Here is a 27,293-nt window from a genome sequence, read left to right on the forward strand (position 1 = left end):
CTCACCTGGGCGATCTGGAGCGGCCGCCCTCCGGGCCCGCCGAGGCCCTCCGGGACCCCGGCCACGACGCCGTCGCTCCCGAACGACGGGACGCGGTCGTTGACGTCAGTGACGGAGACCGCCACGGCGACGGCGGACGTGAGCGGCGCCGGCGAGCCCCCGTCGCGCGCCTCCACGACGAGGCGGTACGCGTCCCTGCGCTCGCGGTCCAGGCCGCGAGCGACTCGCAGCTCTCCCGTCACCGGGTCAATGCGGAACGCGGCGTCGTCGTCCCGATCCTCCTCTTCGTCGTCGTCGTTCTCCTCCGTGTCCCCGCGGCGCGAGCCCTCCACTCCGGTCCCGGCGCAGTCGTCGCGCGCACAGAGCTGCCGCCGGTCACACGGCGTTAAGTTGTCATCGGTGTTGTCGCCGCTTCCCGCCGTACCGAACGCCAAAACCGGCACGCGGAGCGCGACGCCGTACGACGCGGCACGACCCACAAAACACGCGGCAGCGCGACCGCGAGGGCCTGCTGCTGCTCCCTCAACGCTGGCCAGATGTCTCAGACAAAGACTCCCTTACAGCCTGTAACAGACTGTTGGGGCAAGTGCTGTTAGCAAGCACTTACGTAGGCTGGCACGGCACACGAGGGGGTCGGTGGTCAGTACCACGCCCGGCCGCCTTTGTCTCCCCAGTGACAATGTTGATGCACCGCACCAGGAACTTATTTGAGGCTGAGTCGACCTAGGGGAGGCCCGGGACCGGTTCAGATAATCGTCACCAGCTAAGCCACCACTCCGTGCGAGTTCCCACGCTTTGCCCTACCGCCACACAATGTTTGCCGATCGACGAACTGTGGCGGGGCCATTTACACCATGCGATGAACAGAGCGTGGGGAGATTTAAAAACAAAAATATAAACATATGAATTTCGACAACGCGATATTCGCCAATAAACCTCACGCCCCCGCCGCGGAGCTACCTCGTGTCGCTGTCGACGCGGCACGATCCTGTATCGGACCCGTCCGTTGAGGCCCGCGTCCGCGTCCGCGGCCGACAGGCGCGCCACGACGGCGCCGACACGGGCGTCCTCCGGGACACGGACGCGGTACGCCGGCGCGGCGAAGCGCGGCCGGTTGTCGTTCACGTCCTCGGCGATGACGAGCACCGTCGCCGCGTCTACAGGTGGCGGCTGCGGCGTCGCCGCCGCCCGCGTGCCCACCCGGTCGCTCGCGAGCACCATCAGCTCGTAGCGCCCCGAGGACGCCGCCGACGTCAGGTTCGACTCCCGGTCGAGGTCAGCCGACGTGCGGATGACGCCGTCGCGAGCGCCGATCATGAACGGCGGCGGCGGTCGTGATCCCTTGGGGCCGGGGTGAGGGGGGGGGGGTGAAAAGAGCGGATTCCTGTTTGATTGATCGAGGAGGAGGGGGTGGCGGGGGAGGAGGAACTGGGAACACCGAAAAGGTGCGACTCTGAATATTTACTCGATTTTGCTGTACAGCTTGCCGGTGTGATTTCAGGTGATACCAGGGATTGTTTGGCACAATGTCCAACGTTTCGCTCCCAATGCTGCGAGCTACAGGAAGTGGATTCCCGACGAAGCTTCCGGCACGTGAAGTGAAACGTTTCGGACAGGGCTGGAATTTATTGACATTAGCCCAAGCACATATTCACGTGACGGTTTTTTTCCTAAAGTCATTGGTGATCAGGCCACGAGCATCACCTTGATACGCGTGAGAACCCAGTTGAACCATCGGTGGTTGCCCACATTCGAACAGCAGAATCTCAGTGGTGGCGGCTCATCAATCAGACCTCTTGAGAGACCCCACCAATGCCCCGCCGTTTGTTTTTGCAGCCGCGATGGAGAGCCAACTGAGACATCGGACCGGGGGGCACGGCCGATGCGGCCACCTGATGCACAAATGGCGCATCGAAAAATTCGGCTGCCTGTGAGTAGCGCGGCCACGAATCCCAAACCGTCGACCGCTTCGTAAAGACACCGCCGGTGCTGCTGCTGCCTTCACTCCTTTAAAGGAGGAACGGAGGAGATCCACTCTGCGTCTGAACAGACAATTGAGTGGATAACAGTTTATTGAACAGTTGAACAGTTTATTTATAATTGCCCTGTGAGCTAAGAAGCGCTTGAATCGGGTTTCATCAACAAACAAAAAACTGTTAAATAAAAAACACAACGTTTGCAGGTCGCATAAAAATTATAAACACAATAAATACAGCAATGAAAAAAGTCAACACATTAAAACAAATTACAATATATTACTTAATTATAAATGTAATATTTAACTAAACTGAACATTTTTCGATTTAAAGCTTTCGTGACTGCAGGGATTCATCTTCTTGGTTCTTTCGGTAAAGTCACGTAGAAGGGAAGTAATACAATAATAAAAATAAAACAATAATAAAATAATTCTCACGACGTTTCGGCCACAACGCAAGCAGCCGTCCTCATGTGAAGACCAGGTCTGTCGGGGAGACAGCATCTGAATGATACAACACCACGCTTGGAGCGTATATTTAAGCTGGGTTGGAAGGGGGGAAGGGCGCCTTGACAAAATAATTTGCATATCAAGAGGAATTTAGCATATTTATGGGAAATGCAGGTATGTGATTAGTACTACTTGTGAAATGCGTAGGAGGTGGGCGGGGGGGTTTCAAAGTCATATTATGCCCGTGCATTATGCAGGATTAGCAGCATCAAAGGGAGGGAATAGGGGTAGCATTAATAAAGGGAAGGAATGTTAATAGAATGTAGCTGCAGTAACTAAACAACCACGTAAAAACTAAAGTATAAACTACATAGTATCATGAGTATACTAAATATACTCTCCAATAAGCTGAGCTACTAACAGTAAGTAATACATTACAATTCTATGTCGCAAAAATATAATATGCTTTCAGCTAAACTTTTTTCCCTTACATCACACGGGTCTACCCCGTACTATATGCTTCCATAGACAAACCCAGCATTAAATTATATACTGTATTACTATGCACCACCCTATACCTTAGAACAATACATAGTGTAATATTACACTATGTATTATTCTATCCACCCTACTGTATATCACACTACTGTATATTCACAATACAATTACAATACTATATATTGCCTTATACATTGTATTAAACATTACAATTTTATACTATTTATTATCATACAATCTGCTATACACTATACCATTGACCGTCGAGTGAAAGATACTAAGAGGAAGCAACGAAATATGTCAATGGAAGAGTGGTAGTAGGAGACTTGCAGCGGAGCAAAGAACCCATTCCCTGCGGAGAATACAAGATATATAGTCATGCCAGTCAGTGGACTGCGGTCTGAAAGTCACCGTAAACGTGAACACAATCAGTTAAGATCCGAAATGGTTTATTACGTCATTCCAATGATTGCTGAGCCAGAATCCATCTTCTTGGTTGAAATTATCTCTGTGTTTGTATATGTGGATCGCCTCATGAACGAATCTCTCATGGTAGCCAGATGGCTTGCAGAGAACCTATGTCTTGGATAAGTCAATGTCATGTGAGCCCACTGAATTGTAACAGTGATCTGCCACGGCTGAGGTGTTTGTCCTACCGTATTTCAGGTCTGCTTTATGTTCACGGATGCGGTCCGAGACATGTCGTTTGGTTTCTCCAATGTAACTGCTACCACAGAGGCAACTTAGTTTGTAGACGCCAAGGTACTGTATGTCTGGAACCACATCTTTTACAGACGCGACCAGATCACGAATTTTGTGTACTGTGTTGAATCGGACCTGGATCTTGTGTTTAATCAGGATTTGGAGATCTTTTTTGTGACCCCAGCAATGTAGGGTAAGGTGATGGTTTTGAAAGGCTCCTCAACAGGATCCTTCTTGATGGTTGGAGCGATGGCTTTGCGGATTGTGTAGTCAGAGTAACCATTAGCCTTAAGAGCATGGCGTACGTGTTTGAGTTCACTGGCAATGTGTTCCTGGTCGAAGATGCATTGGGCTCTATGGTATAAAGTCTTGATGAGGGAATTCTTCTGGGATGGATGGTGGTGGGAATCCGGTTTAAGGTAAGCATCCGTATGGGTGGAATTCCTGTAGACAGAGTGACTCATTGAACCATCAGGTCTCCTTTTAATTAGGACATCCAAAAAGGGTAGCTTGCCATCTTTTTCGACTTCCATGGTAAATCTGATGGCTGGGTGTATGGAATTGATGTGGTCGATGAATTGGTCTAGAGCAGGCCGGCCATGTGGCCAGATGACAAAAGTGTCATCTACGTACCTCTTCCATAAGGTCGGGCGTAGAGTGGCAGTCTGGATGGCGTCAGTCTCAAATTTCTCCATGAACACGTTGGCTACAACCGGAGATAGGGGGGAGCCCATTGGGGTGCCCTCAGTTTGTTTGTAGAAAGTTCCATTCCAGGTGAAATATGTATTGGTTAAGCAGTGTCTCACCAAGGAGGGGTACCCCAGTATTCAGTCCTTGATGAACCAAGTATTCAATGATTGCGATGGTGTCAGGTACAGGAACTTTGGTGAATAAGGAAACCACATCAAAACTGACAAGCAGGTCGTCTGGGGACTGGGAAATTCCCTTGATTGTCGATACCAGGTCCGTAGAGTTTAGTACCGCAGAGGTGGTTTTTCCAGTGAAAGGCCGCAGGATTTCAGACAAAAAACGAGCCAGTTTATAGGTGGAATAGTTGATAGTAAAGACAATGGGACGAAGAGGCATATCTTCTTTATGTATCTTTCGAAGGCCATATAATCTTGGTGGCCTGGCTGCAGAAGGTTTCAACGAGAACTGTTTGGTTTGATCAATTAATGCGGTTGAATCAGAAATTATTTTGTTGGTTTTAATGACGAGGCTGTTGGTGGGGTCTCTTTTTATTTTTGTATAGCTGCCATCGTTGAGTAGTTCTTGCATTTTGTTGTTGTATTATATTTTTTCCATGATGACAGTGGCATTGCCTTTGTCGGCTGAGAGGATGACAATGTCATCCCTCTTTTTTAATTGAGCTAATTCAAAACGCTCATCTTTGCTGATGTTGCTAGCTGGCATCTTAGCGTTGTTGAGGGTTACAGCGATTTCAGATCTTGCTACGTCTGCAGCGATGTGACCCAGGCCCTTGAGAGCCACATCTACTCGGGCAATGATATCATTAACTGGTATGTGTCTAGGTGTGACTGCAAAGTTTAGTCCTTTAGCTTAAACGGATTTCAGACCATCAGAAATAGAACTGTTACTGCGATTAATTACGACTTTGTTAACGTCTAGCTTTTCAGTGTGTGGGTCTGGTCTCTTATTTGAGAGGCGGTTGAATTTGGAGATCAAGTTGTCCTTACATTTGGTCGACATAGCGGCAGCTGAAGAGGCAGTCATATTGTCTACATGTTCCCAATCCGATGTGGACATTGTTGCAGTCAAAGATTAGTGTGATTTGTAGAGTGTCTTGTCTAACTGATCTAGTTCGGTGCGCGTAAGTCTGATTTTCTCTGAGATAAGAGCTAAGCTAGTTCTAGACAGAATTCGTTAAGCATTAGAAGAAGTTACAGCAGCAGAGGTTAGTGTAAATGCGATTGGTATTACCTTAGAGTCGCGGCATCTCTTCAGAAAGGTGAGAGACTCGATTAGCTGAGCCTTCTTATCACGGAGCTTGTTGAAGGCTCTTAAAGTTTTATGGAATCCCACCCCATAGTGGCGGTTAAATTTCGATTTAAAGCTTTCGTGACTGCAGGGATTCATCTTCTTGGTTCTTTCGGTAAAGTCACGTAGAAGGAAAGTAATAAAATAATAAAAATAAAACATAATAAAATAATTCTCACGACGTTTCGGCCACAACCAACCCAGCTTAAATATACGCTCCAAGTGTGGTGTTGTTTCATTCAGACGCTGTCTCCCCGACAGACCTGGTCTTCACCTGAGGACGGCTGCTTGCGTTGTGGCCGAAACGTCGTGAGAATTATTTTATTATGTTTTATTTTTATTCTTTTATAACTTCCCTTCTACGTGCCTTTACCGAAAGAACCAAGAAGATAAACTGAACATTAAGATTACAGAAACATATTGCAAAATAGTGCATCTAGAGTGAGGAATAATATTCGATAAAATATAGCAAAACGAAGAATAGAAATGCCTTTGGTAAAATATCTAAAATTATATCTTTAATTCTCGCTGCTATTAATCGATACGAAACAAGAAGATCGGGGGCGGGAGCACAGAACGACTCGCGACCTCGCAACAACGTCGCATGCCGGGCTTTAAGATTTCCCACAAGTCCGCGTAAATAAGAACGTTACAACACCGAGCCTCACCTCTGGCCGAGACCACGACAGGGAGAACTCCACCTCCGCATTCTCTCCTTCGTCTGGGTCCAATGCGACGACGGTGGCCACCGTAGACCCAGGGGACACGTCCTCTGGCACGGTCAGCGTGAAGGCCGGCCGGGCCCCGCCTTCCTCCGGCTCCTCCCGTGGGACCAATCCGCGGCCGGACACCCGCAGGGCCACGATGGCCGGCCCGTTGTCGTTGGCGTCGAGGACCCGGACGAGGACGGCGGCCGTGGCGGTGAAACGGGGGGCCGGGGGGGCCGCTCGGTCCGCGGCCGTCACGAGGAGATCGTGGGAGGGCCGCGACTCGCGGTCCAGCGGCCGGGCCACACGGAGGACCCCGCGGGCGTCCACGGAGAAACGGCGCTCGGGGTCGCCCAACGTGATCTCGAAATCCAGCGCCGCGTTTTCACCTGCGCGGACAAAATGTAAAGAGTGATTTTAACTGTTCGGATAGCTGCAGACTTAGTGCTGCTTGGAAGCGAATCATCAAATAATACATTGTTTAAATGCATGCCTATAGACCTCACCATACTTCAATAGGGATGAACATTGGTACGGCTATATTAGTACGCATAATTGACAGGAAGTATAAGAACAATGACCTTACATAATGCATATGCATAACACTACACAACCATTACATTACCATGTAAATGGTAATGTAATGGTTGTCTATGCGCCGCTTCTCGGTGGCAGCCCCAACAGTCTGGAACGATATCCCTCTGCACATTCGCAGCATCACCTCAATCGCCTCCTTCAAGAGAAGCTTAAAAACTCACCTCTACAATCATGCTTTTGAGCGACTCTGAGCTTGGCTCCGCGCCTCTGAGTTGCGGCCACTACGTCTGCAAATTTGCGCGCGTTACAAATTGAACTATTATTATTATAAATAACCCCAATGGCAATGGATACCGATAGGCATTTATATGCATTCATTAATCCCTCCCCCACTTCGTGCAAGAAGAGCACACAAGTGACGTCATCACATCTACCTCTCTATTTACGGAACGCAACAGGAAGATTTCTCCACAAATCTGGCCGTCGTCTGATTGTTGTAATTACTGGCGAAACGTCGCACTCCGATTGTAAATGTTGTGGCTTGGCTCTCCAACACACACCGGTGTGCTGTACTAGTGACGATTTGGCACGTTCTGTGTACGTGACAACTCTTACTAGTTGGCTGTGTCTAGTGGTGGCGGGTTTAACGACACATTGAAATCTAAAGTGTCCGTCGCAAACGCAGTGGAGGGCGTCTGGGAAAGGGCCGACGCCTGGTGGTGGAGAGAAAAAATGGGCTCACGTGAAAACGAATTTCTTTAGAACTGCTTGTTGTTGTTGTTGTGTTTAGTTTGTTGTCCTTTCTCCCCGCGCCTCCGATTAGCACGGTTGGCTACGTACAATGCGAAAGAAGTTCAGCATACATACCGCACTATACACTACTATCCACTATGCTATACACTACACTATCACTACTATTCACTACAAACCCATACTAAATTGAAGACGAACTTCTTTCAAACTGCTTTTTGTATGTACACGGGATGACGAGCTGACTTTAAATAAAAAGATTGAGTCTATGGGTAGTGTTAGTCTCTGGGTAGTGTGTATATATGTTGAACTTCTTTCGCACCATACGTAGCCAACTGCGCGAATCGGAGGTGCAGTGTTGAGTCTATGGGCAGTGTTGAGTCTATGGGCAGTGTTGAGTCTATGGGCAGTGTTGAGTCTATGGGTAGTGTTGAGTCTATGGGTAGTGCTAGTCTATGGGCAGTGTTGAGTCTATGTGCAGTGTTGAGTCTATGGGCAGTGTTGAGTCTATGGGCAGTGTTGAGTCTATGGGTAGTGTTGAGTCTATGGGCAGTGTTGAGTCTATGGGTAGTGTTAGTCTATGGGCAGTGTTGAGTCTATGGGTAGTGTTGAGTCTATGGGTAGTGTTAGTCTATGGGCAGTGTTGAGTCAATGGGTAGTTTTGAGTCTATGTACAGTATGTATGTTGAACTTCTTTCGCACTGTACATAGCCAACCGTGCTAATCGGAGGTGCGAAATCCTCGCTGCCCACCCTCATAATATTATAAGCTCAGCCAATCGGTTAATACTTACGTATCCAATCAATTAGCATTTCAGAGTAGCGCACCTCCGATTAGCATGGTCGGCTACGTACGGCGCGAAGGAAATTCAACGTACTGCACGGACACCTCGGTGGGTACGTGTCCGTGTTCCGACCCGAATCCGTCTCGTCACGGACGGGTCTCTCGCTTCGCCCTCCGGCCGGCGCTCGATGATTCTCGCGTGCTCATCGTAGCCCTGAGAGCGATTGTTTGAGGGCGCTTTACGAATTAAAATTATCATTATTATTCTTCTATCACCAGTTGGACCGATGTAAAACGGAAACCTCGCTTGCGTTGGTGAAAGTTCCTCGTCACCGGTTTCGTTCGCGAAATGAACGCCGGCACGACGCAACGCGATCCAGAATGAGTTTAGGGTAACAAACTCACATTTTAAAACATATATACGTAATATATAAATGCACGCGTGTTGTGCTAAATAAATTAAATAAGCAATACAAACTGCGCTGTTAACTCGGAATCGTATCGTCGCAATCAAGGCCGAAAGCCGAGACGCCGCGGGGTCACGCTCCTCCGGCGCAGAGAAGGAGCCCGAGAAATGTTGGCGGCATTGTGCGACAAACACTGGGCGATTGAGCGAGCGCTCGACACAAATGCGACGGGCAAAGCGGGCCGTAAACGCCTCCGCCGAGAGACGGGATACTTAGCAGTCACTTTACCCGAGGCACAAGCGGGCCAGAATCACCTGCCCATCAATGGCGGGGATTGTTAACGCGTGGACCCCGGCATTCCTCCGCCGATCTCCCCCTTCCTTTCCCGCGGTTCTTTTTTTTTGCGAGCGATGCCGCTCCGGCGCGACACGCGACATCGACGTCGTCGTCGCGCGTCCGTTGCCTCCGCTGCTCGAAGCTCCCACCAGCTCTCCCACAGCGATGACCACGACCGTGAAATGTCAACCAGACGACGCCCGCTTGTGTCTCACAGAGTGATGAGAGTCGTGATGATCATAATCATGACGACAATAGTCATTTTATAATTCGGAACGCGCACAAGGTCAGTTTTCGCTCTCACTCCCCGGGAGAGAGAGGGGGGGGGTAGAGAGAGGGGGTACAGAGAGAGGAAAGGAGTAAGAAGAGCGTAAAATATTTTGTGAAATCTTTCATTTAAAAGGGGGGGGGGGTGGAGCACATAAAGCAAAGCATTGAAAAAAAAAACGAAATGATGAACGAAGCAAAGTGCAGACTACACCGAGCATCTTCTTGTTTCCTCTGATCGTAAAAAAAGAGAGAGATTATTTTTTCGAGGCACATGAGGCCACAGATAAGCGGGAAGGCAGCCAGCACTCTCAACATTTGTCCAGGCTCTCAAACCTAGCCGAGTCCTCTTGTCTCTCCTTCACCACGCTGGCCACAGTGGGATTTGGTGACAATAGCCAGAAAAATGAATACCATTAAATACAGATTTTAAAAAAAAATTCCCTTCACTCTTCACTAATCCGTGCGAATTAGTTTGACTTTAAACGCTGCAAAAAAAATGATTGTGTGTGTGTCTATATTGTCGCGCACCACGATTAACAATCCATAACAGAGGATTTGTTGGGTTACCTCGCGAAAATATAAATGTATTGTTAAACCCGCCACCACCCGACACAGCCAATTCAGTAAGGATGCATCACGTTAACAAAACGTACCAATTCGTGACTAGTTCACCACACCGGTGTGTTGGAGAGTAAACCGACTACAACGTTTACAATTTACAATTGTAATATTGGTTCGCGAAATCCCCCCCACCCCTTCGTACGTGAAGGGCTCACAAGTGAAGTACCGTTGAAGACGCTTGACACCAAGGTTGAGGCACACGTATGTTTATTCGTGTAAGCGGTCAGAACAGGACAGCACTAGAGGGGGTATCGGCCCCCTCACCCGGATAGCTGGGGATACTTCGCTAGCTATCCTGATCTGCCTCGTAGTCCTCCAGTTACTGAGCTAGGGGAGGCTGTCTGGGCCGACACTGGTTAGCCGGCCTACGGTACCCGGAGTCCCAGAGACTGACTCTGGGTCGCGGGACCACGCCACTGGCTCGGTCCTGCGCGGCCCTGACAAGGGCGGCGTCTCAGGTGAGTCCAGGGCTTCTAGCTAGACGTCTTCAGTCTTCCTTCTCCATCCTAATACTGAGCCCCGATCTCTCCGGCTCATCCCCCTTTATACCCCTCCGAGGATCACAACTCCGGGCCCCCCCCCAGGCTGCCCGGTGCGGACGTCGTTGCGGGCACCTCCCCGTTAGCACTCACGGAGCCCCGCCCCCTGTGCTTGTTTCCCGTGTGATCCCATGCATACAGCCCTACACATACAGCCCCTCCGTAACAGCCCTACATCACCCCCCCCTACACAGCTCGCAGCCGTCCCGGCTGCAACAATTCCAATTAAGGTATATTAACCCCTTGAGCCCCGCGTGTGCCTCAATTTTTTTCAACCATAACGAGAAGAGAACAACAACAACAATAACAACAATAAAAACCCTAAAAACCCCGAAGGGAAAATAACCCGACGCACCCCCCCCCAAATAAATACGAATTCCGTAACCCAACGTATATACAAATCGCCAGGAACCCCCAGCACACACACAACACAACACACACAGTGTGCCAGGAGCACACCACCGACGCAGCACACAGTAACCATGACACGTGAAGGAAAATAAGAAAAAAAAAATTTCTTCCTTTTGTATATTATAAGAGTCTGCGCATTTTAGCGCGCGTCCTTGCCGCAGGCCCGTCACACGGGGCAACCCCGGACGGCGGACCATCCGGTGGCGGCTGTCCCTTTCGAGATGAGGTCGCGATTGAAGTCGCGCGACCGTCGGCATCACCCGTGTGGGTTGTAGGGCGTGAGCCCGTCATTCCCGGTGCACCTGGGGGCGGGACAGCCGGCAACACATCAGGCGAGAGCAGCGACGGACCCTCCGAGTCGGTCGACCCCCCACATGCTTGGCCCTGCGTGTGTGGAGTGGGGCCTCGCACCGCAACAAACGGTTTTAGCCTAGAGGGGTGTACAAACCACCGGCGCCTCCCCCATTTGATTCGAACGCACTGAGGCCTCAAAACCTCGACAACCTCGACGGGGCCCCGCCACGGGCGCACGAGTTTTGAGGAGGTCGCGAGTGGTACCTGGGGACAGTGCAGCCATGCCCTGTCCCCCGGCTTCCACTGCAGCACGTGCGCGCGAGCCAGTCTGAGGCGCTCGTTCGCCTTTTGACGCCTGTCAGAATTTAGCCTCGCAGCATCCCGCGCCTCAGTCAGTTTGTCAAGGTTAAATTTAACGTGTTCGTCCAATTGAGTTTTACCCAGCGGCGCGGGGATCTGCAGCTGTGCCCGAACAGGTGGGTCGGGTTCGCGGCCATACATAAGAAAGAAGGGTGAAAATCCCGTCGCAGCATGGGGAGCCAATCTGTATGCCGCTAGAACCCCTTGAATTTGTAAGTCCCAATCAGTCTGTGAGTCCGAAACTTGCTGCGACAACATAGATGTGATGGTGCGATGCAGACGCTCGACCATCCCGTCCGTTTGCGGGTGATAGGGAGAGGTTCGAATTTTTTTTGTTCCTAGGAGATCACAGACTTGTTTTAGGAGTTTTCCGGAAAAATTTCTACCCTGGTCGGTCAGCAGCCGCTCCGGAGCACCTTTGTCCATGACGTAACCTTGGACAAAGGCGTCCACGATGGCTGCTGCCGACTGATTTGCCAGGGGCCAGGCCATAGGCCAGCGCGTAAAGTATTCCACCCCAGTAAGCAAATATCTATTTCCCCTGGGAGTGGCGGGGAATGGCCCCAGAATGTCCAGCGCGACCAGTTCGTTTACTCTGGAGACCTGGATGGACTGCAAGGGCGGGTTCGACTCCCGTGCCGGTGGTTTGCGCTGCGCACACCGAGGGCATGCTGCCAACAGATCAGCGACATCCCTTGTCATGCCCGGCCAAAAAAAATCAAGCTGGAGCAAGGCGAGGGTTTTCTGGGTACCCAGGTGGAGGAGGCGCTCATGAGCAGCCCACACCACCTTACCCCGTAATCCCGAAGGGACCACCAGCCGGTGACGGTGGGATTTGCTGTCCCAAAGCATGAGCAACCCTGCGTGCATCCCCCAAGCGTCGGCATCACCCGTCCCCCGCCCCCTCTCCCCGGCGCGACGACGCAACGCGAGGAGGGAGGTATCCTCCATTTGGAGGCGCCCCCATTCATTAACGGGCAACCCAAGCAGGGAATCTTTCCCCTGTTCCGCGATATCATCGGTGACCAATGTTTCGTCATTGGCGGCGGCCGCCAGGACCGGAACCATCATGTCCCCTGCTGGCTTGCAACGCCCCGACCCCAGGAGGCATGCGCATTCGGAGGCGGTTGGCATCCGTGACAGAGCGTCTGCGTTGGTGTGGCGAACGCCCTTACGGTAGGTCGTTTAGAAATCGAACTCCTGGAGGACCTCCAACCATCGGGACAATTGTCCCGATGGCTGTTGAACCCTCAGGGCGTACTGCAGTGCCGCATGATCTGTGCGAACGGTGAAATGCCGACCGTACAGATATGGGCGATACTGTTGGATGAAATGGACAATTGCCAACAGTTCCCTACGGGTGACACAATATCGTTGCTCCGCTGGAGACAACACCCGACTGCCGTACGCAACCACCCGTTCCACGCCGTCAACCACCTGGGAAAGCACGCCCCCAATACCCGTGTTGCTCGCATCGGTGTCGAGCAAAAACGGTCTCGAAAAATCTGGGTAAATCAAGGGAGGAGCTTTCACTAAGGCGTCCCGAAGGGAGCAGAAAGCAGCTTCCTCATCCTGACCCAAGTGGAACCGAACCCCTTTAGATGTTAAAGCGTGTAGGGGTTTGGCAATTGTCACAAAATTAGCGACGAAGCGTCGATAATACGACGCGAAGCCAATGAAACTCCTGACCTCTCCCACCGAGGTGGGAGTCGGCCAGGAGCTGACACACTGCGTTTTGGCGGGATCGGTAGCAATACCTGAGCGCCCCACGATGTGCCCCAAATAACGCACCGAATCACGTAACAAATGGCATTTTTGGGGCTTAAATTTCAAGTTAGCAGCCCGCATCTTTAGGAAAACTGCCCGCAACCTCTGGAGATGTTCGTCAAAAGTTTTTCCAAAGACAATAACGTCGTCCAAATAAATCAAACACGACTCCCATTGTAATCCAGCCAAAACCAATTCCATCAAATGCTGGAAAGTTGCCGGCGCTGAGTGTAAGCCCATCGGCAACCGGTTAAATTGGAACAAGCCGTGCGGTGTACGGAACGCAGTTTTGGGCTTTGAATCATCGTCCAGAGGCAGCTGCCAGAATCCCGAAAGTAAATCTAGTGTGGAGAAGAATCGCGCTCCCGCCAAGGCGTCCAGCGATTCGTCCATCCGTGGGAGCGGGTATGCGTCGGCAACCGAAATTTTGTTAAGGCGCCGAAAATCCACGCAAAACCGCAACGAACCGTCCTGCTTTTTAACCAGGACGATCGGCGCTCCCCAAGGGCTGGTGGAGGGAGAAATGATGTCGGCGGCTAACATGTCATCAATAGCCGATTTGACATGGTCCTTTTCGGCGGGACTTAACGGAAACGGATTTTGGCGAATTGGCGCGCTGTCACCCGTGTCAATATGGTGACGCAGCAGATTAGTGCAACCCAAATCGTATTTATTCCGACTGAAGACGTCGGAAAATTCCCTGAGTAGCGTTCTAAGCTGTTGGCGCTCTGAATTTGATAGGTCCGTCGATCCCGCGCAAAGCGCGTCGAGCCACCCTTCATGGGTGTCCGAATGTGGGTGCGCCCGGGAAGCAGTGTCAACGTGGTTCGCGGTAGGTTCCTCGCAGGGCACCGGCGTCGCGTGAGCGAGCACCGTCCCTTGAGGAACCACCACTGTCTGCGACCCCACATTGAGGACCGCGATGAAAGGGTCCCCGTCCCCTCTAACGACGGTCTGGGCCGGAATCAAATGAGGTCCACTAACCCCGGCCCTAGACGGTCCCAGCACAATACCCCGGTCCCCAACGCCCTTAGCGAAAGGCCGACGAAGTTTCAGAGGCACTAACATTTGAGCTCCCGGCGGCACATGAACGGTGTTAACGACGAACGCCGGGACTGTTGCGCACGCCGTTCGAGCCGTAGCAGGGGAAGGCAGGAACGCCATACGTCGTCCCGACGGAAGCTCAATACATCCTTGGTCGATCAAAATACGGATCGGCATTTTGGCCAAGAAGTCCGTCCCCAGCAGGCACGGAACCGCCAGCGAGGAGGAAACAAAAATAGGCCCCGATAATTTGATGTCCCCGATACAAATTTGCGCCCGAATCTGTCCAATGATGCCAAGAGAGCCTCCGTTAGCGGCATAGAATGGAACGTTGACCGGCAGTAAAGGACGGCTCTGGACAGGTAGAATATTGTAAATTAGTTCGGAAATGATAGTCGCTGATGCTCCCGTATCAACCAGGATGCGTACCTCTACCCCGTCAATATGTCCCACCACAGCCGACGACCCCGACGACGCGGCCACAACACGATGGGCTAACACGGACCACTGCCCGGGTTCGATTCGAGTCCCCGCAGTGATGCGTGTTTGCCCGTCGCAGCGCAATGTCGGCCCCCCGTTCGTTGCGGTGTGCGAGTGTGTAACGGGTGTGTGCTTGGGCCAAACATGTGGGGTGCCGCGACTCGCCGGGTTATGTTGGTGGAGCTTGGAAGGAGGAGGACCGGCGTCCCGTCGAGGCGTCGTCCCGCGCTGTCGAGGAGAGCGGCATCCCGAGGCGACATGGCCCCGGACGCCGCAGTTGAAGCAGCGCGGGAGCGCCGGCGGAGATGACGGACGGTCGAGGCGGCTTGACTCGTCCCGGCCCGACCGTGCTCCCGTCGCCTGCTGCCGTCGACGGTCGACGGCGTAAAGCTCCTCCGTCGGAAGGGTGGCTGCAGCCACCGCACGCCCAGCCCTCGCCCTGCTGGCTCTCCATCGCAGCGACAGCAAGTTGGCGTGGAGGAGCCGCGCAGCTTGGAGAGAAGTCATCTCCTTGTCTTCTTGCGCAACGACGGCGATGTCCAAGTCGTCAGCTAACAGGAGAATCTTCTCCGTGACCATCGCGTCTACGCCGTCTTCATCCATACAGGGGAAGGCCGTCTTCGCCAGCGCCAGGAGACTCGTTCTGTACGCCAGGGGCGACTCCTTTTCCCCCCGCTGGCGATCGTAGAACTGCTGTCTGCACTCAGCTGAAGACCCGTAGACCCCGGCCAGCAGCTGCAGCGCCATCCGTAACGTGGAGCGCTCCTCCCTCGGCGCCGACGTGAGAGCGGCGAGTGCATCGCTGTCGAGGAGCGCTGGCAGCGCGCAGAGAGCTTCAGCGTCCGACCACTTGGCCATCTCTTGATGGGCGATGAAGCGTCTCTGGAAGCCGCCCCAGTCGCCCTCCGCAGCAACGAACTCCTTAAGCGGAGGCAGCCGTTGTTGCAGCACAGCGTTCGTCGTGGAAGTCTGCAGGCTGCTGTCCCCGGAATTCGGCAGTGCTTCGGTGCGAACGGCAGATGGGATCGCCTGTCGCAGCCGTGATGACGCTCCCTCCGGCGATGACGCGGCTGCCCCAGCGAGAGCGACATCGGACCCCAGGTAGAGCCCGGCCACGCCCTCTGCAGCTGCCGCGGCGAAGGCGGGAGATTCAAACTTTGAATCAGTCAAAATGGCGGGAAGGCGCACCGGACGTCGGTTGCCCTCGCCCCGTGGTGGTCCACCAGCCCCCAGGCGCGTGATGTTTTCAAGCGTGGCGGCAGCTGCATAAAGCAGCTCCGCCAGCCTCGCGTGCGCCAGCCTCAGTCCTTCTGACGGCAGCTCCTCCTCATCGTGATGCCCCGGTATGAATGCGTCCGGCTCCGGCTGCACGATATCTTGTTGAGCTGTCTCGGGCTCGATAATTTCAGCGTCGTCCTCCCCTTGTGGTACTCCGGCTCGAGCTGTCCGGCGCGTGTCCATTGTTCGTAGATGTTCTGACACCAGTTGAAGTACCGTTGAAGACGCTTGACACCAAGGTTGAGGCACACGTATGTTTATTCGTGTAAGCGGTCAGAACAGGACAGCACTAGAGGGGGTATCGGCCCCCTCACCCGGATAGCTGGGGATACTTCGCTAGCTATCCTGATCTGCCTCGTAGTCCTCCAGTTACTGAGCTAGGGGAGGCTGTCTGGGCCGACACTGGTTAGCCGGCCTACGGTACCCGGAGTCCCAGAGACTGACTCTGGGTCGCGGGACCACGCCACTGGCTCGGTCCTGCGCGGCCCTGACAAGGGCGGCGTCTCAGGTGAGTCCAGGGCTTCTAGCTAGACGTCTTCAGTCTTCCTTCTCCATCCTAATACTGAGCCCCGATCTCTCCGGCTCATCCCCCTTTATACCCCTCCGAGGATCACAACTCCGGGCCCCCCCCCAGGCTGCCCGGTGCGGACGTCGTTGCGGGCACCTCCCCGTTAGCACTCACGGAGCCCCGCCCCCTGTGCTTGTTTCCCGTGTGATCCCATGCATACAGCCCTACACATACAGCCCCTCCGTAACAGCCCTACACAAGTAACGACATCACATCTACCCTTCTATTTAAAGAACGAAACAGGAGGAGGATTTCTCCACAAATCTGGCTGTCCGCCTGATGATGCTTGTTGCGATTACTGGCGAAATATCGTACTCAGATTGCAAATGTTGTGGATTCGCTCTCCAACACACCGGTGTGCTGTACTAGTAACGAATTGGCCACGTTTTGTTTATGTGACAAACCTTACTAGTTGGCTGTGTCGGGTGGTGACGGGTTGAACGACATTTATATTTACGCGATCTAACCCAAAAAAAACAATATTATAAAAAAAACCTACGTGTTAAAACGTGTTCAACAAATTATAAGACGCACCGCAAACTTGTGCCTGGTGTCAATAAAGTTGCACACATCTGGTCGCACGCACGCAGCCACCGAATTACGTACGTACGTATGTACGCATGTTGAACTTCTTTCGCAACGTACTTGCTAATTGGAGGCGCGGAGGACACGACAGGGAAGGATAGGACGCACCCCCGGAACTTTTTAAAGTGAAATAAAAAGTAGAGAGTGACTTTCTGTTGAATTCCGCATTGAAGACGGAATCATCTCCTGCGCACAGCCAGTGGTGGAAATTCCACATCCTGATGGCGAGGCCAAGTCTCTCTCCGCGGGCCCGCTCTTGACTTCCCCGCAAATTCGTTCTCATTTTTATCGACCCTGGGGGATGATGATATGGTGGGCTGAGTAAAGCTCCCAACCAGGAGTTGAACTCGCAACCTTGGCGATTGCGAGCCACTCACTCCCACCACTGAGCCACCTGGTTGGTGTTCACAAATCTGGTCTCACACAAAGATCCCCTGTATAGCCTTAACAGACTGAAGGGGAAAGTGCTGTTAGCGAGCACCTATGAACGGTACACGAGGGGGTGGGTGGCCAGCACCACGCCTTAGACTCCCCAGTGGCGATGTTTACTACACACCGCACCAGGTACTTATTTGAGGCTGAGTCGACCTAGGGAAAGCCCGGGACCGGTTCAGAGATAATCGTCACCGGTGTTGGCCGTGAGCGGGAATCTAACTCGGGTCGCCGGGTTCGTAGCGCAGCGCGCGCTAACCGCTACACTGCCACACACACACGCGCACACCGACCTGATTATAAAGTAAACTATAAACTAAACAATTTAGTCTTGATTTGAAGCTTTCGTGACTGCAGGAATCCATACTCTTTGGTTCTTTCGGTAAAGTCACGTAGGTAGAAAATATAAAATAAACCACGTTTCGGGCGCAACACAAGCGTCTATCATCGTGCTCTCCCACATGATGATGAACACTTTTGTTGCGCCCGAAACATCGTTATTTATTTTATTTTATACCTACGTGACTTTACCGAAATAGCCAAAGAGTATAAACAATTTATATTTTACCAGGTAAGGCCCACTGAGCGGTGTAGCCCTTTTTCAGAAGCGACCTGGTCACAAAAGATACCCAACAAAGTGACCTTATGAAGTGGAAATCTATCGCAACCAAATACTCTAAACGCGGGACGTTCATTCTAAATGTGCAGGGGAGAAATGGAGGACGCGGAGAAAAATCCGCACGACCACCAAAGATACAGCAGGCGTCAGCGTCGGGATACAACCCACGACCTCCTGTATACCAGGCGAGGTAGTCGACATTTCCTAGCCACCGTGGTGATGATGAGAGAAGGAGACACGCAGACTCCAAAAATGCAGCAGCAGGCGTCGTAAGGGTCGGGATCGAACCCTCGCGAGGTAGCTAACATCTCGCCACCCTGGCGCCCTTTTAAGATGCACCCCCCAACTTTTTCTTTAAAATACGGGGGGAAGGGACGAAGGGGGGGGGTAAATAATTCTCATAATCTGTAGAATACGGTGATTGTAAAAGTCAAAGAATGCGATGCGGCGCGGTACGGAGCGGTCACGCAGCAGCGAGGGGCCGGCTCGTAAAACCCCGCTTAATGAAAAATAACGCCGCGGGTGAAACACAGGAGACCACGGGACGCCGAGTCCGAGGAACTTTGTTCGTTAATCAGGGGCTATGCGGCGGCTGAGCAGAGGTTTCACCAGGAGGGGTCCCAGAGACCCATACGGAGATGCTGGCATTATTATTAATAGGGGTCTCGGAGATGCCAAAGCTTCCGGCAGGGGGTCCACAATTTGCCAAAGTTTTCCTGCCGAGCGACAAGTGCCACGCTGTGCTCGGCGAGCGAGCGAGCGAGCGGCGACGAAGCTTCCCTGTACAGCCGCTTATTAGGGAAACCTTCGTGCTCCAAGAAGCGTCGGTGCCTTCAAACGCGCAGACGCGCAGATAAGCAGACAGGCAGGCAGGCAGACAGGCAGGCAGGCAAACACAGAGATAGACATTCCGACAGGCACAGAGATTTGTTTGACACTAGGGTAGAGTACAACTATGGGATGTAAAGGTTGCTCCAAACTCAGAATACAGACAGACCAACAAATACAGATGTAGTGGTGATACGCGCTGGGGTAGGGATCGTGTGCCAGCGCGTAGTGATTAGCTGTGTGTGTTGGTGACGCGCGCTGACGGTGAAGGATCAGGGGTCAGCGCGGGGTCGGGGGTTATGAGGCAGTGATTGGTTGGGTATCAGTGACGCGCGCTGACAGCGATGGGATCCTGGGGCAAGCGCGCGGGGATTGGTCAACTAAGGGGGATGCTCACGTCGAGGTCCGCATACGCTCCGTCTCCCGTGAGCGGGGGCTATATAAGGTGGTGCGCACAGGCGCACGGGGAGCGAGTGACCAGCGAAGACTGAAGACGGAGGAGGAAGAGATAGGGCCCTGCGGTACCTAGTCCCGCTGTCCTGTAGGGGCCGGGGCTCTGTGTGACCCAGAGGCGGAACCCTGGGACCCGGGGCCGAGCGTCCGTGAGAGGGCCGGCCCTTGGGACTCAGAGGTTGTGGCCCACGCCCAAGCTGGGGTGGGCCTGTAGGCTCCACGGACGTTACGGGGCGGAGTGCAGTGTGAGCATGCAGTGTGAGCCATAGTAACTACACGTGTCAAGTGAAGTGTGTGTAGTCAGAGGCATAGTAACTACACGTGTCAAGTGAAGTGTGTGTAGTCAGAGGCATAGTAACTACACGTGTCAAGTGAAGTGTGTGTAGTCAGAGGAATAGTGACCACACGTGTCAAGTGAAGTGTGTGTAGTCAGAGGAATAGTGACCACACGTTGTATCGTGACAAGTCAAGGTTTAATAAAAAGTGTGCTACCCATCAAGTGGTTTCCTGCCGTCATTCCAATACTTCACAGACACGACCAAGAATACCGAGAGAGGCGCCACCGGCGTTTGTAATGTGCTACGTACTTCGTCAATCTAGATCTTAAGTTTTCGTGACAGCAAGGATCCATACTCTTTGGTTCTTTCGGTAAAGTCACGTAGATGAAAAATAAAATTATTAATAAAAAATTATAAAATGAAAATAGTAATTTTGCTGTAGCTGTTCCACCTGATGACGGAGGCTTGTGTTACCTCCGAAACGTCGTGATTTAATTTAGTTCTTTAAAAAAAAATCATCTACGTGACTTTACCAAAAGAACCAAAAAGTATGTGCTACGTACTACGTCAATTTAATGTTGTGCAGTGCTTTCAGATGTTTACGATCCTGTTTTTTTTAAGTTACGTAAAATATTAAAAATTATCTACCGAGGAAAGTCACAATGAGTCTGGAACTCTATTTCAGGAGGGTCTTGCTTTGGTATTTCATTTTGAAATGTTTTCCCATCAATTGATGATGAGATGATGAGCGCTTTTGCAAGTGGAAGGAAACCGGAGCACCCGGAGAAAACCCAACACGTGCGAGGGGGCAACACTCAATCCCCGCACAAAATGTCGACAAATTGCGATTGGTCCACTTGCTGTACTGCCTTCTGCTGGCGAGCCAGGATATGGCATCTCGACGATCCGGGGAAAGGGAGTTGAACGACGTCTGTACGATCGACCCAGTTGCTGCATGTGTAGCTATTGTGGCAGAGCAGGGTGTCACCAGCGGTAACACACTCGTGCCTCGCAGCATGAAGGGCCTGAGTTCAATTCCCAACTCGGGCGGCTTTCTGTGCAGAGTCCGTGTGTTCTGCCCCTGTTCTGCGTGGGTCTCCTGCTCTGATTTCCTCTGTCAGGCCAAGAAATAAAAAAGAAACCACTCAACACAACGTGACTGGTATTGGCCACGCATCCCAATGGCCGAGATAGACCACTCGCAATTTGCTAAATTTGGGATCATGCGGCTGCAACATCGCCAACCTGCTGTGACACAGAAAAAGACTTTGGCAGCAACCTCCTGAAAAAGTCTCGAGGCTCGTCGGGGCTTTCCTGGAGGGAAAAAAGAAGTTTAAGAATTAAAAAATTATAAACTATTTTTCCACATTTGAATTTTGCACTTTTTTTTTATATAGTTAATCTGTAAAGTTGCTGTGTCCATGATGTGTTGTTTATTGCTCGTGTCGTTTTCTGTGCATTCACTTTGGTGATGTTATTGTGAAAGGAGCCAACTCATAAAAATAATAATGATCTTAGGGGCAGTCGTTTTCTTGAGTCAGGCAGACAGACAGCCCAACAAACAGTCGGACTGACAGAGCAGCACTTGGACACTTGACGGTCAAACAAATAAACAGTCAGACAGATATTCTGACTTGTGCAGTTGGCTATGTACGGCGCAAACGAAGTTCAACATACAACATAAAACCAGTCAAACAGACACACACACAGGCAGACTATCTACTAAATGAACATGTACACAGGAGGCAGGCACAGCCTCAATGTGACAGACAGCTGTGCAGAGACACAGACCAACAGTCAGACAGACAGACGGATATGCAGACGGAGAGGCATAAAGTACGATTTGGCAGACAGAAATGCAGCCCAGTAGGCAAGCAAGACATGCAGACACGCACACAAATGCCCTTTTAGTCATACAATTAAGGAGCGTACAATCCTCAGCAACTGCCGAGGCCTATATAACCTCGTGCCACAGCAAATCTCTCGCCTACTTTAGCAGTTTGTTTTTGCTGTGGTTGTCCTACCTGATGACGATTGCTTGTGTTGCGATCGAAACGTCGTGATCTATTGTTTTTTCTACCTACGTGACTTTACCGAAAGAACCAAAGAGTACAGTTCTAAGGAGTCGGTGGCGTGAAGGGCACACAAAGACGAAGATCAAAGATCCCCCATATAGCCTTAACAGACTGTGGGGGCAAGTGCTGCTAGCGAGCATCACCTATGAAGGCCGGCACTGTGGCACACGAGGGGGTGGGTGGCCAGCAACCACGCCCGGCCGCCTTTGTCTCCCCCAGTGGCGATGTTTACGCACCGCACCAGGTGCTCATTTGAGGCTGGTTCAGATAATCGTCGCCGGTGTTGGGGGCCCTTGAGAGGGAGTCGAACCCGGGTGGCCGGGGTTCGTAGTGCAACTCTACACGCACGAACGCACGAACGCCCCCGTCGGCGCTTCCAGCAAACACGCTGCCACCGTCCAGTCCCGCTCCATTAGCGAAGCGTTGCGAATGAAAAGGCGAAACGCAGCCCCGAGGGGGAGAGAGAGAAAGGGAGAAAGCAAAAACAACATCGAAACTTTCCCAGCCAATGGAAACGTGGTGGGATGATTCACTTCACTGGTCGCGAAGCCCACCCCTCTCAAGGATTACTTCAGTTCCAGCATTGGCAGGCGGACGCTCTCGTTTATAGAAATATTATGTTAAAGTGCCTACGCGACTGTTACCGAAACTGTTTTCATTCGCCTCGAGCCAATCGAATGGCCGTGGCTCTGAGAATACAAATGAGTTACTCTTGAGCGGATGAGTGACTCTCTATCCCTCTGTCGCTCTCTCATGAGCCCACCCTCTCAAGGATTAGTTCAGTTCCAGCATGGCAGGGAGAGGCGGGGGGGGCTTTTCTCGTTTATAGAAATATTCTTTGAAAGTTGCCCACGCGAATGTTACCGAAACTGTTTTTGTTCGCCTCGAACCAATGAATGGTCGTTGCCCTGAGAACAAAAATGAGTTATTCTTGAGCGGAAGAGTGACTCTATCTGTCTCTCTCCGTCTCTGTCTCTCTCTGTCTCTGTCTAGGATCTGCCCCACCAGTACTTACGCTGCCAGCGGCTCAACCCAATGTTCCGCCTTTTGGGGGACATCTTCAGAAAACTGGGGGTGCCCTTCTACAACAGCAGCTTCGTATATGGGATGGTGCCTTACCTGGCTAACAAGCGCCATGACCTCGCCAACTTCGTCTGTGCTCAGGCGAAGATGGCGGTGTACAGAACGAGAAAAAAGATGCTGGAAGGTGACACTGACGGCTGCTCTGTGCTTCCAGTGTTCAGGGGCCTGCTTAAGGCGCGGCTCCGGCTGGAACACGCGTACCACACGCATGTCGGTGATGTGCACGTCTTCTTCGAACGCTGGGGAGCCGGAAGGGCCCTCTGTACCAGCGTGGATGGCACCCTCGTGTTCACCTTTTGAAGCGCTCGCTCGTCACCGTGGCGTGCGCGATGACCACCACGTGACTTTTTTGTGTTGTTCGCGGCGCATTTAGCGCCACAGCACGCGGTTTTATAGTGTTTGTGTTATTCGTTTGCTGGTGACTTCTTGTATTTCGTATCGGAATCGCCTCCAGTGCTGTTGCTGCTGGCGGCAATAAAAGTTGTTTAAAAGTCACTCTCTCCGTCTCTGTCTCTCTCTCTCGGTCTCTCTCTCATGAGCCCATCCTCCATGTGCACAAACCAACGAATTGGCGAGCAAGCGGCCAAATCGCTGCTCGCGGGGTCCGGGGTGCGGGGCTCGCCGCACAGTGCAAGAGCGGCTCGACAGAGACGGCAGCAAAACGTTTTAGCGTTTCATAAAAGTTCCCCTGAAACAGGAAAGTATCTTTGGCAACGCGGGGACGGCCCAGACACAAGTAACCCCTTGCCCCCCCTAAAACCCACCCATGCGGCACTCCCACGAAATTCCAAAATTTCCAGAATCCGCAAGCCGACGAGCTGCGAGCGAAGCGGTCACGTGACCGCGCCGTGTGGCCACTCCGCGTGGCTGGCCCAGTTGAATTCTGGCGTATAGGCGGCACCACACCGGTGCAGCGTAACAACAACACACCGGGTCCTTGTGAAACAGTCCAACGATGTCGCTATTGCCCCCCTTGTTGAGTGGAGCTGCAGAACTTTCCATCAAAAGTTGCCACTTAGATTCGGCGGCCGCTTTCCCATTCGAACGTGCGGTGATGACACCGTCACCACAAGTCGTAATCTTTGTGATGCCACCGTCCCGCCAAGAAACGATTCCGGAAACAAATCGAGGAACCGTCCGACCAAGTCTGGTTAGGGCACGAACAGTCAAATCTTGCCTCTGGAACACGGAGCCAGCCAATCGCCATCAGGGCTGGGTGCTGCTGTACGGCAACAGACCGCAAAGCTTCATGTTCAGCCGCTAGTGTCAACGTTCCGTCTTGCGACCGCTTCAACATCACGACAACTGATTTTGACTCACACCACCACCACCGCCACCCGCAAGATTTTCTGAGCGCGGTGGCGAATCGCGGGAAAATAAATAATAATCGTGAAAATTTAGAAAATAATAATAATACTATACCGGGCACCACCGGTGTACTGCCCGAGACGTTCAAATATTCTACCGCCGAACTCTCCCTGAAAACGAGTCTCGTGAGACTGGGCAAGGCATTCTTGAACGAGGGCGAGAGTCTGTCCTGCCTACTATTCCTCTGCACGGGTACACGTTCATCTCGGCACTAAACAAACGCTCATCTCTTGCTTACAACTTAATTCTGCGCTCGCACCCCGCAATCATTTTCTGACCGGGGTTGCGAATCGCGGGGACGGAAATAATAATCGCGGAAAAATTGTGTTTTTTTTATTTCTTTATATACCGGGTAACAACCGGCGTACCCCCAATTCTGTTCATATGGGTCTCGTGACTCTGGGCCCCCCGATTGAAGATTTGAGACTGTACCAAAGCACGTGTTTTGTTTGCATGTTCACCACAAGTATATGTGGTTCATGCGGTAACATGATTCCTTGCAAAAGGTTTCAGTTTGGTGTTTTAACATCTTCACACAGCTGTTTTATTGCCAGAAATGGTAAAACCTATTCTTATATATTGATATTGGCAAGGGAGGTCCCGTGATGTAGCTGCTCACCCCGAGCTCTCAGTGCCCTGATAGTGGCGTTGTCTTTGTGCGGTTCGCCTTTTGGCGCCCTCTGGTCTAACACTGTTTGAGACTCGGCTCTAAAGAAAGCTGTCTCTGGTGTGGACCAATCAGATTCAAAGACGATGCGTATACTATCAGAGCATATGTTTTTGTTTGCATGTTCACCAAAAGTATGTGTGGTTAATGGCGTGCATGAGTTCTTGCAAAGGGTTTCAGTTTGGTGTTTTAACATCTTAACACCTATACTCTTTGGTTTTTTCGGTAAAGTCACGTAGGTATAAAATAAAAAAAATATTTCATATCGCAAAAATTATTAAAAACTACGTGACTTTACCAAAAGAACCAAAGAGTATGAATTCCTGCAGTCACGAAAGCTTCAAATCTAGATCTTAACACAGCTGTTTTATTGCCAGATATTATTATATTTTGATCGTGGCAAGAGAGGTCCCATGGAGAATGTGACTCGTTGGGGTCAGGAGCGTGGTCCCCCCGCGTGCCTGCTGCGTGTCGACCACCGTCAGTGAGTGACTCTTGACAAACGGGGACGGCACCACGGGAACTTGTTGCCAGCATCAAAGTGTGAAATGTAATAACAGGGGATTAGCCTTTCTGGCCAATCGGTTTCAAAGACAACGCATATCTTATCAGAGCGTGTTTGTTTGCATGTTCACAAGTACGGTGTGTGGTTAATGCAGTACATGATGCCTCACAAAAGGCATCCATTTTGGTGTTTGAACATCTTAACACCTGTTGTTGTTACTTTTCAAACGTTGCTTCAATAAAAGGACGAGTTTGCTGGACTATTTTGCACATACTGTCATATCATTCGGCACAATTATGGCCAAGTCTCGGCTTACGGCTCAACATATCCAAACACCTTTTCTCTGCCCGCTCAGAATGGCGACTGTCACGTGACATGCACGGCACGATGGGAGGATTCATCAAACGGTCATGATCGCGCCTTTTCTTATCTACAAGTAGTAGATTTGTGTATTTTTCCAGCACTCCTGAATAACAAAAAATTGGGCCACCCCAAAAATGACAGAGTTAGGAAGCTGATTGATTTTACGCTGTCAAGGTTCAAATCTCTACATTGAGAGATTTGGAGCTCAGAACATTTTAATCTCATTTCTATCTCGCCTGCTTCAGTCTTCTCTGCCTGAATCCGTCTCGAGATATCACTGCTACCCCTTCTGTTAAACAAAATTAATTCTCCACACGTTAGTCGATCACACCGTGGCCTTTCGGAAGGAAAAGTTTATGATGAGTGATGCTTTACACCTTTTTACGCGCTACAACACAAAGGTTCGTTGCCCAAAACGTCGGTCACTGTATCCTTTTAATTTTACGGCAGCACATTTTTCAAATGACGAATATTTATTTTATTTTTTACCTCTGCCAATGCAGCAGCAGCGGCATCACCAAACAATTCGTTTCCTTGGCTGCTACATCCCTTATCTCACTGCATCTCTTGTTCACATTTCTTCTGTAATATAAGGGGAAAAAATCTGGCTGTCGCCTGATGAAGCTAGCTGTAATTACTGGCGAAACGTCGTACTCAGATTGTAAATGTTGTGGCTTGGCTCTCCAACACACACAGGTGTGCTGTACTAGTATACTACACTATACACTACACTATACACTACACTATACTATACACTACACTATACACTACACTATACACTAGTGCTGTACTAGTGACGAATTGGCATGTTCTGTTTACGTGACAACCCTTACTAGTTGGCTGTGTCGGGTGGTGGCGGGTTTTAACGACACATTTATATGTTTATGCACTCTAACCCAAAAAAACCTCTATTATCTCACTGAAAGGGGGGGGGGGCAGCATAACCCAGCGGTTATGGACCTCGCTACGTACGTCTGTCTGTGTGCTGAACTTCTTTCGCAACCGCACGTGGTCCACCGCGCTGATCGGAGGCACGCAACACGCCCGAGTGACGGAGGGTCAAATACGCGTCCACAGTTGCGATGTTTTGGTCAAAATTGTGACTCGCACATCCAGCTCGGCTTGCGCGGACGCACAGTGTAAATTCGTCCGGGACTAAAACAACTACATGAGCGCCTCTTCAAACCTAATTTGGCCAATACCGTGCCCATATTTTTTTTGCTTGGGAAAACACAGCATTCTCCAGAGCTTTGACCCTACAA

General features: G+C 51.4%; 1 protein-coding gene across 1 annotated transcript in view; it reads right to left on the reverse strand.

The window, feature by feature from the left end:
* LOC144950932 (protocadherin Fat 4-like) overlaps positions 1–27,293 on the reverse strand; it is a 76,566-nt gene that overhangs the window by 19,676 nt on the left and 29,597 nt on the right. The window contains exons 4-6 of the mRNA XM_078881112.1: positions 6,292–6,719; positions 961–1,341; positions 6–365 (exon numbers count right to left, since the gene is read on the reverse strand). Of these exons, the coding sequence (XP_078737238.1) occupies positions 6–365; positions 961–1,341; positions 6,292–6,719 (1,169 nt within the window). The remainder of the gene's footprint in view (positions 1–5; positions 366–960; positions 1,342–6,291; positions 6,720–27,293) is intronic.

This window comes from Lampetra fluviatilis, chromosome 60 (genome assembly GCF_964198595.1).
Source record: "Lampetra fluviatilis chromosome 60, kcLamFluv1.1, whole genome shotgun sequence".
NCBI classification, from domain to species: domain Eukaryota; kingdom Metazoa; phylum Chordata; class Hyperoartia; order Petromyzontiformes; family Petromyzontidae; genus Lampetra; species Lampetra fluviatilis.